The 14,431-nt window shown below is 41.7% G+C and overlaps 1 protein-coding gene across 2 annotated transcripts in view; it reads left to right on the top strand.

Moving 5' to 3' along the window:
- Window positions 1-6,507: 6,507 nt before the first annotated feature.
- GUCY1A2 (guanylate cyclase 1 soluble subunit alpha 2) overlaps window positions 6,508-14,431 on the top strand; it is a 262,757-nt gene continuing 254,833 nt past the window's right edge. For both annotated transcript variants that reach the window (XM_074357101.1, XM_074357102.1), the window contains exon 1: window positions 6,508-6,921. In XM_074357101.1, coding sequence (XP_074213202.1) covers window positions 6,631-6,921 — 291 coding nt within the window. In that variant the 5' untranslated portion in view covers window positions 6,508-6,630. The remainder of the gene's footprint in view (window positions 6,922-14,431) is intronic.

Raw genomic sequence — 14,431 nt, 5'->3', positions numbered from 1 at the left:
CATGGGGAACAGAAACGAAGTGGCAACGTTCAATCTCGTCTCAAGGTCTAAGAAGCTGCGCAACTTCATTAATTACTTAGTTAAAATAATTAAGTAAATAATTACAATTATTTAAGAATGAAATTTAAAAATTGTTTACTTTATATATATTATACATTTAAATGCTACCAACTTGTTAAGACATAAATCCTAATTAAATGATTTACAACTACCTTAAAAACTGAATTGTTAAGCATTCCTTTTCATTTAGGTTGCTGTTAAAAATTACTTAGAAAAGCTGAAAACCAAGAAACTTTCAGTCTTCTCTGAGATAAAAGTGCAAAATCCTTATTGGTTTGAGCAAAGATAGGTTCAGCTTATGTCTACACAACCTAGAGGGAAATGCAGAGTCACTGGTGGTGTCTTGGTGCAGTATGTCTACACAGTTACACACTGCTTATGTAGAAACAAGGGTTCCTCTGCTTCCATGACCATCATTAGACCCCATGTGAATTAGAGACATGGAATATTTTTACTTTAATTCACTGTGGTGGTACAGATATGCCTGTCCATTTTTGTACACGGAAAGAGGAATTAATGCTCATATTGCTCATTGAAAGGAGAACTGTCAGAAACGGAGTAAACGTGTTTTATTTTTAAAGTTTCATTATCTTTTGGTGGAAAAATGTTTTAGAATTATTTTAACACTAACTTGTGTTTTTAGGGTTGGACTAATCTATTTATTGCTGAAGTTGATCATTTTAATATCCACTCTGAAACGTGTTCCAGAAATTATTATCACAAAAATGAGTATAAATTGTGATTTATTCCTTAAGCAGAACAATTTTCCCGTTAATTACTCTAAGGGATCTAGTACATTGTCATTTAATCATTATTAGTAGCATTTCACTAGTGTTTATTTTATACCAAGTGACATGGGCATAACATTTCAGTCTTAATGCTAATATTTTTAAGAATTCTAGTATTTATATTAAAATTGGATTTAAAAATATATTCATTAATTTTAAATAATGATTACATAACAGATTGCATACCCATGACAAATTGGACATATTTAAGTAAAAGTCTATTAACATTAACAAGGTTATACAAAGATAGTCAGTAATAATTCATACTTATTGTTAGCTGTCAAGCTTAATAAGTTGCAGACAGGAAGATACAATTCCTTTCTATAATATAATAAAGCAGACGAAAGAATTAGGTTATGAACAGACAGAGAGATGGTGAACATCTAACCAAATTGAGTTGAAATTTTTCTTTTTTATTCATTTAATTCTGTGGACCATATTCATGGCAGCTTCATATAAGGAGAAGATTGTAGGCAGTTAAAGAAAGGATTTGCAGAGGAATTGCATTCTCAGAAAGATTATGTGATAGGAAAAGGAAAGAGGAACTGACCTTAATAATGTGTGAGGGGAAATTTTTCTAGACAAAAGACACGTCTGGAAAGAAAATGACTCCACAAACAGAAAAACGATAAAATGGAGATTTTACCCAGCCCTTTTAGAAGTGAGGGGGTCTGAGACTCAGGGAGGTTAAGTAACTTGCTTTTGGTCATATGGCTAGTTACTAGCCAAGCAGCTGCTAGAAAGTAGAGCTTCTGCACAGAGCAATGCTTTTCCATGACGTTGTGTTCCAGGAAATAATTCCAATGTGTAATATTTACATGTAATACAATCAACTACTCACATTATGATTTTAATTCATCAGATTTGTTTTTCTCTGTGATTTTAGGACATTTGAGGACAATTACAAGAGGAAGGCAAGAAACATGTTTCAATGGAAATACATGGGGTTAGAAGCCAGGACTAGAATTCTAACTAATATTTATCAGCTCCATGACCTTGGGGAAAATACTTAAAATCTCTGCACAAAACTTTCATATTTGTAAAATTGGAAAAACACATCCTATTGTGGCATTGTAAAGATTAAATGAAGCAACAAGTTAACAGACCCTGGTGCATAGTAGGTTCTCAACAAATGTTAACTCATCTTTACTCAGATTTGGAAGGCAAGGGATTGGAAATAATTTGGAAGGCAAAAGTGTTGGGTACAAGGTAGAAAGAAGTATTTAGGAAAATGATTAAAGGCTACAGCTAAATCACTTAGCAGAAAATATTGCTCTTATTAGATATATAATGACAATACAGTGATCTATAAATTACGTAGAGAAAGGCACGATGATCTTCCAATACAGTCTGCACTTAGTACTTGAAAAAGAACCCCAGCTCAACGTGTGTGGAGAGTTAATAACCCTAAAGATAGAAAGCCTTGGAATTGTAGAAGACATTGGCTTACAGAGTCCCTCCTCAGAGGAGGACAGATTTCTGCATTGCATGACTGAGATTGCAAAGCCTTTTAAAGCCACTTGGGGAAGAGAGTGTTGTCTGCCTGAGGCACCGAAGGACAATGATCCCTTTCCCTCTTCCTTGCTTTCTTGGATGTGGTGGCATCAAAACAAGGCAGCCGTCCCTTTTGGTCCAAGTCTACTAAGTGTTGCTTTGACTTTACTTCCTCCCCTCCGCCCTCCTTCCTGTTTTGAGCAGCAAGTGCCCTCTCCCTTTCTGTTGGTGTTGTGATGAAATGTCACCACAGCACGACGGGTTGCGCTGTCTGCCGTGCATCCCCTTCTATGTGAATACAGCAGATGGCTCTTCTCATTGTGATATTTTCCTTAATAGTTTTACTTACAAAATTATGCAAGAGTATAAAGCATGTTATCTCTGCTCTTTGTGCACAATCGTTCATCGAGAAAGCATTGTTGCCCTCTGTTAAAAAAAAAGAGTATGAGAAGGTGCGAGGGGTAGACATCTCATTTGGGGAACACGTACACAGGGTTAAACTGCAGGTGAGGTGTGTGTGCGTGTGTAATTTTCTAAGTTAGGGATACAGAAAATCTTACCCTAGTTAAGAATTCACCAGCTACTATAGTCTTTGAAGAACTTGCTTTAATATTATACGTACAGTTCCTGTGAGCTGCCAGATTGATGTAAAGGAGGACTACAGGGAGAGATTTCTCAGTCTTCTGATACCAAGCAGGAGCTCTTCTCCATGGAATACTTATGCAGATGTTGGCTGATTTTCTTGCTGAAGACTTGGATGAAAAGAAATTAGGAAAGAGTTTGAAGTTCTGAAGAATTTGGGGAGTAAGGACTTGACAGCGCCTTTTTAGAGCTTGATGGAGGTGATTTTTCTTTACTTCTCTGGAAAGAATGAACATCACATTAAATGAGGTGATGCAAGTAAAAGGGGTTTATAAATAGCAATGCTGCATATTAAGGTAATATGCAGAACTGTTTTTTATGTTTAAAGGGGGAATGGTAACTATCTCAAGAAGGTGAGGAATCTGCTTTCTTAAGGAGTCCTTCTCAGTGCTTGATCAATCTGAAGTGAGTCCTAAGGTGTCCTCTCTGACTTCACAAACAAGCCAAGTACATTCTTACACTTTCCTTTTCCAATAGGAGACTGCACTTTGGGGAATTTATTGAAACACAATGTATCCAGCAGGACTGGATTTGTGGGCACTAGTCTGTACAAGGTTCTTTTCCTAAAACCAGAGCACAAGTTTTTTATTTCCAGTGGACAATTCATTCCTAAAGTGTTTGAATTCCTTTTACTAGGTCCAAGACTTTAAATTGTTTTTTTTTAAGTGAAGAATAGGTTATTCTCTCTTTTAAAGATGTTAATTCAAGTACAGAACACATCACTCTTCATACTGAGAACTTTTGAAATCTGCTCCTGAACAGAAGACAAAGGAAACCCTTGAAAGTAATACAGATGATATGCTGTCTATATTACTATATACATCTAAGCCTCCATTTGTCTATAGTTTAAAAATCAGTGGGAAAATCATGATCGAGTCATACAAAAAAAAATTGTAAGACCACGTCATCTGTCTGATCCTATAAAAGAGTCTCATTCAAGCAGTTCACACAAAGCAAAAATGTCCCATAGGTTCAAAGTTCTTTCTGGCAATAAACTTCCAGTATAAACAGGAAGGCTCTCGGGCCTCTCGTAAATTTTATAGACAAATGATACTCATACTTTGCACTCAGTCATTTTGACTTTGAGATAAGAGTTGGAATGACTAGCAAAAGTTTTTAATAAGCTCAATGCAAAAATTATTTGCCTTTCCGCAAAAGAACATTCGTGCATGTGTGTGTGCGCGCAGCAGTAGTTATTAAAATAATGTTAAGGGCATATGCTATTTAGTATCCTTAATAGAAGCTCTAAAATTGTATGACAAATTGACAATTACCTCATTATTACTAAAGAAGAGAAGCAAGAACGCCAGCTTACTATGCTGTGATTGATACTGCACAACAAGGATATTAAACAGTTTCCCCAGTGTTGGAATAATGTAATTTCCAAAAAAAAAAAAAAAAAAATCCATTGTATTTCAGGAAAAAAAAAAAAAGGCCGGTGAAACTTTTTAGCAGATTTGATGACTATCCTTTTTGATAAAAAAATATAATTTGTGGCTAATTTCTAGTGGAAACAAATGCATATAGAATTAAATGAACTAACGAGGAAATCAACAATAGATAAACTACACAATTAAAATAATAATAATAACAAATAATAAGTATTAGTGTTATTTTTAAAAAGTGGTCTGAATTTCCTCTGCTAAGAGGAGAAACTGTGCAGTTAGCAATTTACTCAGCAGGCCAAGAAAGAATACATATGTGTATTTGAAGGGGAGTGTGTGATGGTATACACTTTTCATATCTTTAACACCTATTTAAAATCTTGAGATTAAAGCATATTTATCGCTGAATCAATTTGAGTGGATTTTTCCCAAAATGTAAATGGAATCCTCAAACGGAAATTGGGAAGATAGAGTTAAAAGCAAGCTGGGGTTGTGGTACAGTAAAGGTTTTTCCATTTCATTTTGTTTGTATGTTTTAAAATAAACACAATCCAGAAACATATTTGTCTTTACCTTGGAAGGACCTTTGAAAGGAAAACTGCTTTTGCTTCTGTATTTATGAGGAGCTAAGGCCAGAGCCCCTGAACTTTTCTTTCTGGGGGAGGGGAAAGGCGGGGAGTGTGCTCATCTGTTTTGCTGCAGGGGGCGTCACAGCCAGGGACCCCTCTTTTTTGCCCCTTCTCAATGTCAGCGCAAGTCCGAGGCTTTCATGGAGCTAAAGCAAGCGCTGTGGGGACGGGCACTGAGAGCGGCTGTTGGTCTGCCAAGAGGCAAGCTTTGGAATGAAGCAGCTCCACCACAAATTTGCACGGCTGTTCTTGGGCTTTGAAAAGCCTTTCTCCCACTCCCCTTAGCTTTCCGAGCAGCATTTGTAGCCAAGTGCAAACAGATCGAATATTTGGCGCAAAGAGCCGGGAGAATGAAGGACAGGGGATCACTCCCCGGTCTTCCCTGGGCCTTCATTCACAGGTAGTGGAGTCTGCAGAGGAGCTGTCCCTGGGTCTGCAACGCCTGCAAACGCCGCTGCAGGTGTCAAGCGGAGCTGTCCAGCATCCGTGCAGAGCCCGCGGGAGCCAGGAGCCCCGCGCGCCCAGCCCGGCTGATGCTCAGCAACAGGGCGCTCGCCTGAGCACACGCCGTCCTCACTCCCTGCCTCCCGGCTCTGGGCTCGCCGCGCGCCCACGCAGCCTCGGCCTCGGCGGGAACACTCGTCCTCACGAGCTGCTCCAGCATGATGGGTGCCAACATGTTGCCCCTTCCCTTCCCTCGTAAGCGTCTCCTCTAGAATGGGCGGGCTCGACCGCTTGGCCTTTCCCCTTCGCCTCAGAGCATCCTAAATCAACTCGGAGGGAAAGGTCAATTATGGACCCTAAACTCCCACTAACCCAGGTGGCTTCAGAGGGAGGTCTCCCGTCCCTGGCCCCACGCCCCTCTCCTTCCAGTTCCCACCGGGGCCCGTCTGCTTCCCAGCTGCCTCTCCCGCGGACCAGGGGTAGGGCGTTTGGGGCCGGGGCCCTTTGGTCTGATCTAAGCCACCGTGCGCTCCTCCTCGGAGGGAGGGACAGTGGGAGGCGGGATGGCGCTCAGAGGACGACGGCGAAGTGTCCTTGTTGCTCCTGAAACGTGGCGACAGGCGAGGCAGAGACTCCCAATGAGTATGATGGCGACACGTGATGCCGGCGGAGGGAAAGCTGGGTGGGGGTGGGGGGGCGGTTAAAGGGAGAAGGAAGGAGGCGGGCAGCACGGGGAGAGAGGCGGGAGGAGAAGGGCGGGAGCAGCGAAGAGAAGGGGGCGAGACAGGCGCGCAGGCAGCAGAAGCCTCTGCTTCCCCGAGCGCGCGGGCCGCAGCCTCCCCGCCCCGCCGCCCGCGGTCGCACACTCGCAGCCTCCCCGCCACCGGGAGAGCGGCCGCCGCTCCGAGGCGGTGCTCCTAGGCGGCGTCGCGCCAGCAGCGGCAGAGGCGGCCGCCGCCGCCGAATCCGGGCCCCAACGTGCCGCGGCGCCCCAAGTTCCCGCCATGAACAGGCGGCTCCGGAGGCTCGGCGGCTCCGGGGACGCCCTCCCGGCCGAGCAGGACCGCGGCGCCCAGCGGCCCCGACGCTTCTAACGCCGCCGCTCGCCGGCCCGGCGGCCGCCGCCGCCCGCCCGCTCGCTCGCGTCCCGGCAGCCGCCGCCTCGGCCGCCGCAGCGCCACCAGCAGCATGTCTCGAAGGAAGATTTCGTCCGAGTCCTTCAGCTCCCTGGGCTCCGACTACCTGGAGACCAGCCCGGAGGAGGAGGCGGAGTGCCCCTTGTCCAGGCTCTGCTGGAACGGCAGCCGGAGCCCGACCGGGCATCCTCTGCCCAGCGCGGCGGCCCCCGCCGCCCCCGCCGCCTCTGCCGCCGCCGCCGCCGCCGCCGCCGCCACGGCGGGAGCCAGGAGGGCGCAGCGCCGGAGGCGGGTCAACCTGGACTCGCTGGGCGAGAGTATCAGCCGGCTGACGGCGCCCTCGGTAAGCGGGCAGCGCAGGGAGGGCCGCGCTCAGGGGGATGGAGGACGCAGGTCGGGAAAGTTGGCGCCAGGCAAGCCCGGGCGTGTGCGCGGAGCCCGACCGCTGGGGGGCGGCCCGGCCTCGCGTCGCCCGGCCTGGGGCTCCCAACGGCCCCGGGGCCGGACCCCGGGCCTCGGGCGCGGGTGGACGGGGGCCCTGGAGCCCGGGAGAGCGGGACGCCTTCCCTCTTCCGGGGTCTCCTCATCAGGGGGTCTATGCGCCCGCCTCCAGCCTTGCGCCCTCCTTGGTCGCGGTCACCTTGACGGCCCCAGGGCTCCTTCACACCCACCTGTTCTCTTCATCCCAAACTTTCCCAGGCACTGTGTTCTGCAGTTCCCATTTCCATGTCTTTCCATCTCTGTTCTCCGCTATCCCAAAGGAACTCTTCCCTCTTAAGAGGAAACTTTTCCTGTCTTTTTTTTCCCCCACACTTTCTTGGTCTTAGCGTGACCTTCTCTGACATCTTTGAATTCCTCAGGCCAACTGCATTCTGTGTGGCATTCCTTTTCTCAAATCTTAAGGAACTGATGGTCAGATACTTTTTTGAGTTGCCTTCTGAGGAAGAAACCTCTAATCTATTGTTTTCTCACCACCCCCATATCCTTTTTTTCTTAGTCACTGGGCATTTATTGGCTCAATCTTCTTTGGGCAAATCTGCTGTCTGGTTTTCTAAATCTCTCCAGTATTTCTTGCACACCCCCCCCCCCATTCTCTTTACCCTGGATTCCTTACTGCTTTCTCCCTCATTTTTTTATGGCTTCCTTATAGTAGGCTTTTCATAAATATCTGTTGAGTGAATAAATGCCTTCCTGGCCCTCTCTAAACTTGTGCTCATTTAGGGGTGTCTATATCAGCAGCTCCAGGTGTGCCCCAGACTATCCTGGTTCTAGGCATCTGTCCAGAGCGCTTTGGCCTCATTCCTGCTCAGCCATTTCAGCCACCCTTGACTTTCACTCTTTGCAGGAATGTGAGACCTCTGTTTCAGTCTTTCTCTGACTGAATGAGCTCTCTTTGGAAGGAATCCACTCCATTGCAGAAAGAATCCTAAAGACATTCAGTGTTAAGCCACCATCCACCTTTTATTCTCACCTTGATTGGTTTCAAGGACTTCAACTCCTGGTAGCACTTTTCCCTACCCATCTCTGAGACTTGCTTCTTTAAAGTTCCCCAAATGAACATGAATATTGATCTTGTATGACTCCTCTTGAGTCTCTGTTTTGAAAGAACTCTTGCAATTGATGGTAGGAGTGACCTGAGAAAGAATGGGATCCTGAGGGACTGGACACTAGTACCGAGCAGTCCTACAAATACCCCTATGGCCGTTGCATTAATGGAGTATGATCTTTGCTTTTAGCGATGAAATTACTCTTTGTTCATCTTCCTTTTTTTGTGCATTCAGTTTACCTTTTGCCACTTCTTCCATTGATAACCTAGGAAGCAAAACTCAGAATGGGTTGGCTACTGATTGCTATTCTTAATACAGATATCTCCCAGGAAGCATAATCTTAGGAACTATTTGATGTTGCAAACTGTTGAACATAAGCCTTTAAAAAGGAGCCCACTAATCCTGTGCGTCTGTAGTTTTGTGTCAGTACCTAAAACAACATTTGTGCAAGATACCAGTTCTTCAGTGTAACAGATTCATATCTGATATGATGATTTTACTGAAGATAATTAGTTTTTTTTAGGAATTGTTTTTATAATCCTTTTTTGCCTGAAAATCAAGATTCACAAATTTATAAAAAGTCATGGCAGTGCCTCTAATGCCAGTTTGGCATAAGACTTTTCTCAGTAACTTATGTGAGAAGTAGATAAAATAAACTGAACTCCAGTATTTACTGTCAAAATAAGAGGAAGGAAACAGTCTGATTTTTACCTTTCATAAAGGTGAAAGTTGAATAACTGGCTCTTTGCTGGATAAAAAGCATATAACCAGATAATGGTGGTTAGGATAAGAAATTTGAAAATAATTGTGATGATCAAAAACACGCAACAGCTATATGCACATTCTATGCTGTAATTCTTTTCTATTGTGAAAAAAGGGCTCTTACAGCTACAGCTGGAATGCTGAGAACATACAGGTGAATGCATAAGGCATGTATAAAGCAAATTCTCATTGGTTGACCATATCACCAACAGGCTTGTCAATTCAAAGAAAATAGTATACTTCAAAGCAGTGACATATGTCTGTGTTCCCAACCCCCTGTTTTCTTTTGTTTGGCAAACTAGAATGCTGTTTCAAAATTCCAGTAGATTCGTTCTTCTACATTGTCAGCATTCTAAACTTCTCTGAAAACACTTAGGTCCTGTCTAATATCCTTTCCTTAGAGCTAACCGACCTAAAAAAAGCCTCTGGAAACAGCCATTACCAGAGTATTCTTAGATGGGAATTTCTAGTTGTCCTGAGTGTTGCAGACCTTCTCGTAGACCGCCACAGTACACTCCAGGAGAAACTGCTTGCTAGGAAGATCCTTTCTTCTTAGTGATCTCATTGTGGAATGTTGTCTCAATCCCTGGAGATTTATTTGTTCTTAATTCAGAATAATCTGCACGTAGGAAAATGGAAATGAATTTAATAAATACTAGGATATTGCCAAACAATTCAGCGAATTATTTGATCAGTGGGATATTCAAACTCAGGTCTTTGATATTCTGATTGGTACTTTTAGGTGCGTGATGTTGGCTATAAAGATTATAGCACTTTATACCATTAAAAAAAAAAAGTAAATTGAATTGATGAAATTGAAACCATTCCAGACTTCAGGAGACCTGGTTCTCGTTCACTGTGCCTCGGACAGCTAAGTACTTGTACCTCTCTCTGCATGTTACTGTAACTGTCTAGGGTGCTTCTCGTCTGTAAGGTATTGTTCTTAGAGTTCCCCCTCGTTCTGAGATTCTACAAAGACATAATGTATTGTCAAGCTTTCAATAAACTGCCACAGTGGCATTTGAAGTAAAAGCAAGGACATAATTATGAGTTTTAAAACTGAGGAAAGTAGAATACTTTCGTAAACAGGGGCGTCAAAGTACTATTTATTCCACCCAGTTGAAAAACACTTGAAGATCGGCAGTGTGGCAAATATTGTGCAAAGCATTGGTGATACAAGTGCCAAAGAAAACATTCCCATTCTTTGACCTCATGGAACTTCTGTAACTATAGCCTTTATTTTAAGGAAACGGTATTCAGTGAAAATGTTACCGAATCCAAACTCGTTCTGCTCACCGCACGGCAGGCCAATAAATCGGGAGATGAGGTTTTGGGGCAAGGGATAGTGACTTTATTCGGAAAGCTGGCCAACCGAGAGCATGGCCGACTAATGTTTTGGAGAACCATCTTACTCAGGTCAGAATTTAGGCTGGTTTTATACTAAAAAGGGGAGAGCGTGTGGTGGGTTGTTGCAAACTTCTTGCTACAGAAATTCTTTGTCCTTGTAGCTGTCCACGTGGGTCAGGTCATGGTCCTCCTGTAAAACCTCTAACAAAACAAATGCTATTTTCTATTCTGCAACTTGTTATCTTTATATAAGTGTAAAAGTGTTAATATCCTTAAAGGTCAGAGCCTTGAGAATAGGTGCTCCTGTATATTTTAGGCTAAAGGCAACATTCCTTTACAAAAGGTGCAGAGCTAGCAAGACAGAGCCTAGAAAACAGGGCACAGGGTTAAAGCCATAGGAACAGATCTAATATAGAATAATTTTGTTCTTTTCTGTTACAAAATTATACGAACTCCAGTTATCTTGGAGATGTCTAGGGCAAGTTTTATTTATCATCCACGGTTAGTTTTGTTCATTGTGAATCTCTAGATTGCAGCCATAAAAATAAAAATAATCCCTTAAGACCTGGCTAAAGATGCATAAATCACTTATTAAGTCAATTATTTAGAAATAATTTACTTGGGAAGACAAATGGGGAAACAGCTGGGGATTTTACATCAAAAGTGAATTTAGTAACTCATTTATTTCCATTTTTTTTTTTTTTTTAATAAATGAGAGTTGCTTAGTCCCGTATCTCTTTGACATTGGTTTTGGGTTTGCTAATGTCAGCCTGTCAGTGAAGATTTTCTAGTAGACCAACTCAAGCACAAAGCTTTCCTAGGTTCCTTGTTGGAGAACTGGCTGTTACAGGTGGCTTTGAAGACCTCAGAAGCTACAGTGAGCAGAATGGCAGGAGCTAAAGTAACAGTAGTAGAAGGGTGGTGGATAAGGGAGGAAAGCTACTGAGATGGGGAGTAGTCCAAGAAACAGAACACTGAGGAAAGGAAAAGGAAGGTAAGCTTGAATTCAAGTAGCAAAACAGCAGAATTTGTTTTATTGTTTTTGGAAAGGAAGTTATATTGACACATGCCTATGAATAAGTGAAAGGATGTAAAAAATACATATTTAGCCTCTCCTAATATTAAATAAAACAAACTCTCTTGTGTAAAACCTTAAAAGAAAACCTTAGAAAGTGTGAGTGTAACTAACATGTAAATCATGAAAAAGGTATAAAATATATTTGTCAGGTAGGATATTTGATACATTTATGTGTTTTAATGGATGTTTTAAAAATTTGGGGCTCAAATATGGCTAATAAATTTCAGAGCAACAGATTTATTAAAATGAAAAGTTAAAATGTGTTCTGGGAGTTGAACATTTTCACGTTTGTAGACATTAGATACTGCAATATGATATCAAAATTTAATGGCCTCCTATTGGTTTTCTTTATCTCATCCCTAATCATTGGGAAACAATACAGCAGAGTTGAAAGAACAAGGATTTGAAGTTTGACAGACATAGGTTTGAATAACTTTTGGCTGAGCCCCTTACTAAGTGTAAGACCCTGGGAAAGCCGACTCCTACCTTCTCAGAGCCTAAACTCTTTGAACTCAATAAATGATAGTTTCAAACTGAGATATGTGAATTTCAATCAAATTTGAATGCCTCCAAATGATTGAAATATTTTTGTTTTTCCTCAATAATTTACTTGCTAGTTACCTTACTGAAAAAGTTCATATGTTAACTGTTGCCGTGTATCTAAAAAAACTGGTAAAAAGCAGTTGACTTAGTTGGCATTGCCCAGCCAATCATTAAAAAAATTAAAACTGGAGTCCTTTTTTGGCTCCCTGGCTATGACTCGTGTGTACACAAGCATATGTAATCATTGCAGGCTCAACCATTTCTATCAAAGTGTTGAATGTTATGTGGCAGTATGAAAACCACTACTATAAATTCTATAAAAATACTAGAACATATATATTTGGTAGAATATTCACAACAAATTACTTTTCAATTAGAAAAAAAAAATAGGTGAAAGAAGAATGGCTTCTTTCACTTGCCCGAGAATGTCAAGTGTTACCCATCCGTTGCATTTAAATGAATTTGTACGTTTGTGTTCAAAGGTTTAAGCTGTGAGATGCAACAATTACCCAGCTAATGGCTCTTATGTTTTGTGTACAGCAGTCTATTCTTGTTTGATGACCAGCTCAATTGTTAGGCCTCATTTTAAAGATAAACTTTGACTATGGGAAGTGACATCAGTGATGATTAGTTTGTAGGTAGAGGTGGCGTGATTATATGTTCCTTTTTAGTATATAATTTATCTACCGTGAAGCGCTCTGAGTGCTATTATGTTTTTCTCCTCTGATCATCATTACTCTTTTCATTCGCCTCTGTTTTGTCTTGCTTCCGTCATAGGGAGCCAAAGGTAAAATTTTTAAAAAATTTACATATTTTATTGATTATGATAGTAAAATAATTGGGGTATCTCTAGAAAGATACATTGTTAACTGAATTTCTCACACATTTAGAAAGAAAATTAAGTGGCAGAAACTGGGAGAACATTTACAAGGTTCCTCTGTTTAAATTCTGACTCTAATCTCAATACTCTTAGGTTTATCTTGTATTTGGCACAGAACCTGATACTTAATGGATGTTCAATAAAATAGCTCAGAATAAATGAATGGATGTTCTTGTTTAATTATCAAATTACATTATTTCTTTTGTATTTGATGTTTTCTGTATTACGTTTGGTTCTATCCAACAGAATGTTTAGATTTCGTACCCAGCTTGTGAGAGATCTTTGAAGAACCTGTTTGAATTTTATTTATACCTGCCACTTAAAGCAAAACTTCAAAATGAAGTTGTGTTAAAAGAGCAGATGGAAGCAATATCCTCCCCCTGGAACTCCTCGAGAAACCCGTTTGTATTTTAAGAAGTTAGGCAAAGTCAGTGACTCTTCCCCAGTCTCTTCCAGTCTCCAGTATAAGTCTGCTTATATTTTCTGTACAATTCTCTCTCAAGTGAGAGAGAAATGTTTGTCAGCAAGTGGGCTACTGTTGCCAAAAATGCACTGCTAGGAGATGGGATGACATAACCTTGCTCCTCAAACATCGCTTTCAGGACAGGGTCTGAAGATCTAGAGAGATGTGCCGTAAGCTCAGAGCACCTCATAAAATTGAAAATTCCAGCTTAGAGGATACAGGAAGTAGGGGAGCTGGAAATAGCTTTGAAGGCTGGAGATTTGTTTCTTGTGGCTGTTGTGGGGAGCTGAGAAACAGTGAGCGTTCTTAGAGCAGTGAGAAATCACTTCCTGTACAGGCTTTATTTGAGGCTTATTAAACAGTTCTTCGTTTGAGCTAGTGGTTATCAAACTTAAGTGAACATAAGAAATATCTAAAGAAAATCATTACAATGCAGGTTCCTGGGCCTCATCCTTAGAGGGTCTGGTTTGATAGCTCTAAGGAGAGAGGCCTGGACTCTATATTCCAAACACAACTCAGGTGATTGCTAGGCCTTACCAAAGTTGTACCTAAGGATGATTGAATGCCACACCTTCAGGATCATTGATCTAGGCTCAGTGAGCTTTGGAGACTCATTTTTTTGGAAAGAATGGTCCTGGAATTGGCTCCTTTGACATGATTGTATCTCAGGCAGTTGTCCGAATAAGGATAGAATAGAGGTGGTGACTTGGAGCCATATCCCACTGTTGTATCCTTTGTGTTCAAAATAATTTTACTGGCTGTGTGTTAGAAGATACATGAGATTTCATCGTTTGTAGTTTCAATTATTTGTGGCCTCTCCTCCCATTTTTCCTGAGCAACCCCCCCCCCCCCAGTTTATGTTCAGTAGGTCACATGTCATTGCTATAAGTGTCCTGTGGCCTCATTACTCAAAAAAAAAAAAAAAAGCTATTCAAAAGTGTTGGGAATGATAGAGAAGAAGGGAGAAGAAGGGTTGTTGTGATGGGCAATCTGTCATTATTATCAGTGTTTATATTTTTCTGAGCAGGATTGGCATGACATTTCTCAAATGTTTCATTGACTGGTTCATTTTGAAGCAGTGACTTGTTCACATGCCAATATAAAATTTTTAAAAAGGTGAAGAGAGAAATAAATAGATCTAGGTGCCAGAAAAAAAGTTTTCCTTAGATAAGAAGCAGTAAGAGATTCAGATATCAGATTACAGGACCAGCTCTCAAATACGACAAATATAAT

Source organism: Camelus bactrianus, chromosome 33, assembly GCF_048773025.1.
Source record: "Camelus bactrianus isolate YW-2024 breed Bactrian camel chromosome 33, ASM4877302v1, whole genome shotgun sequence".
In the NCBI taxonomy this organism is placed as follows: Eukaryota; Metazoa; Chordata; class Mammalia; order Artiodactyla; family Camelidae; genus Camelus; species Camelus bactrianus.
This window is presented reverse-complemented; position numbering and strand designations above follow the sequence as displayed.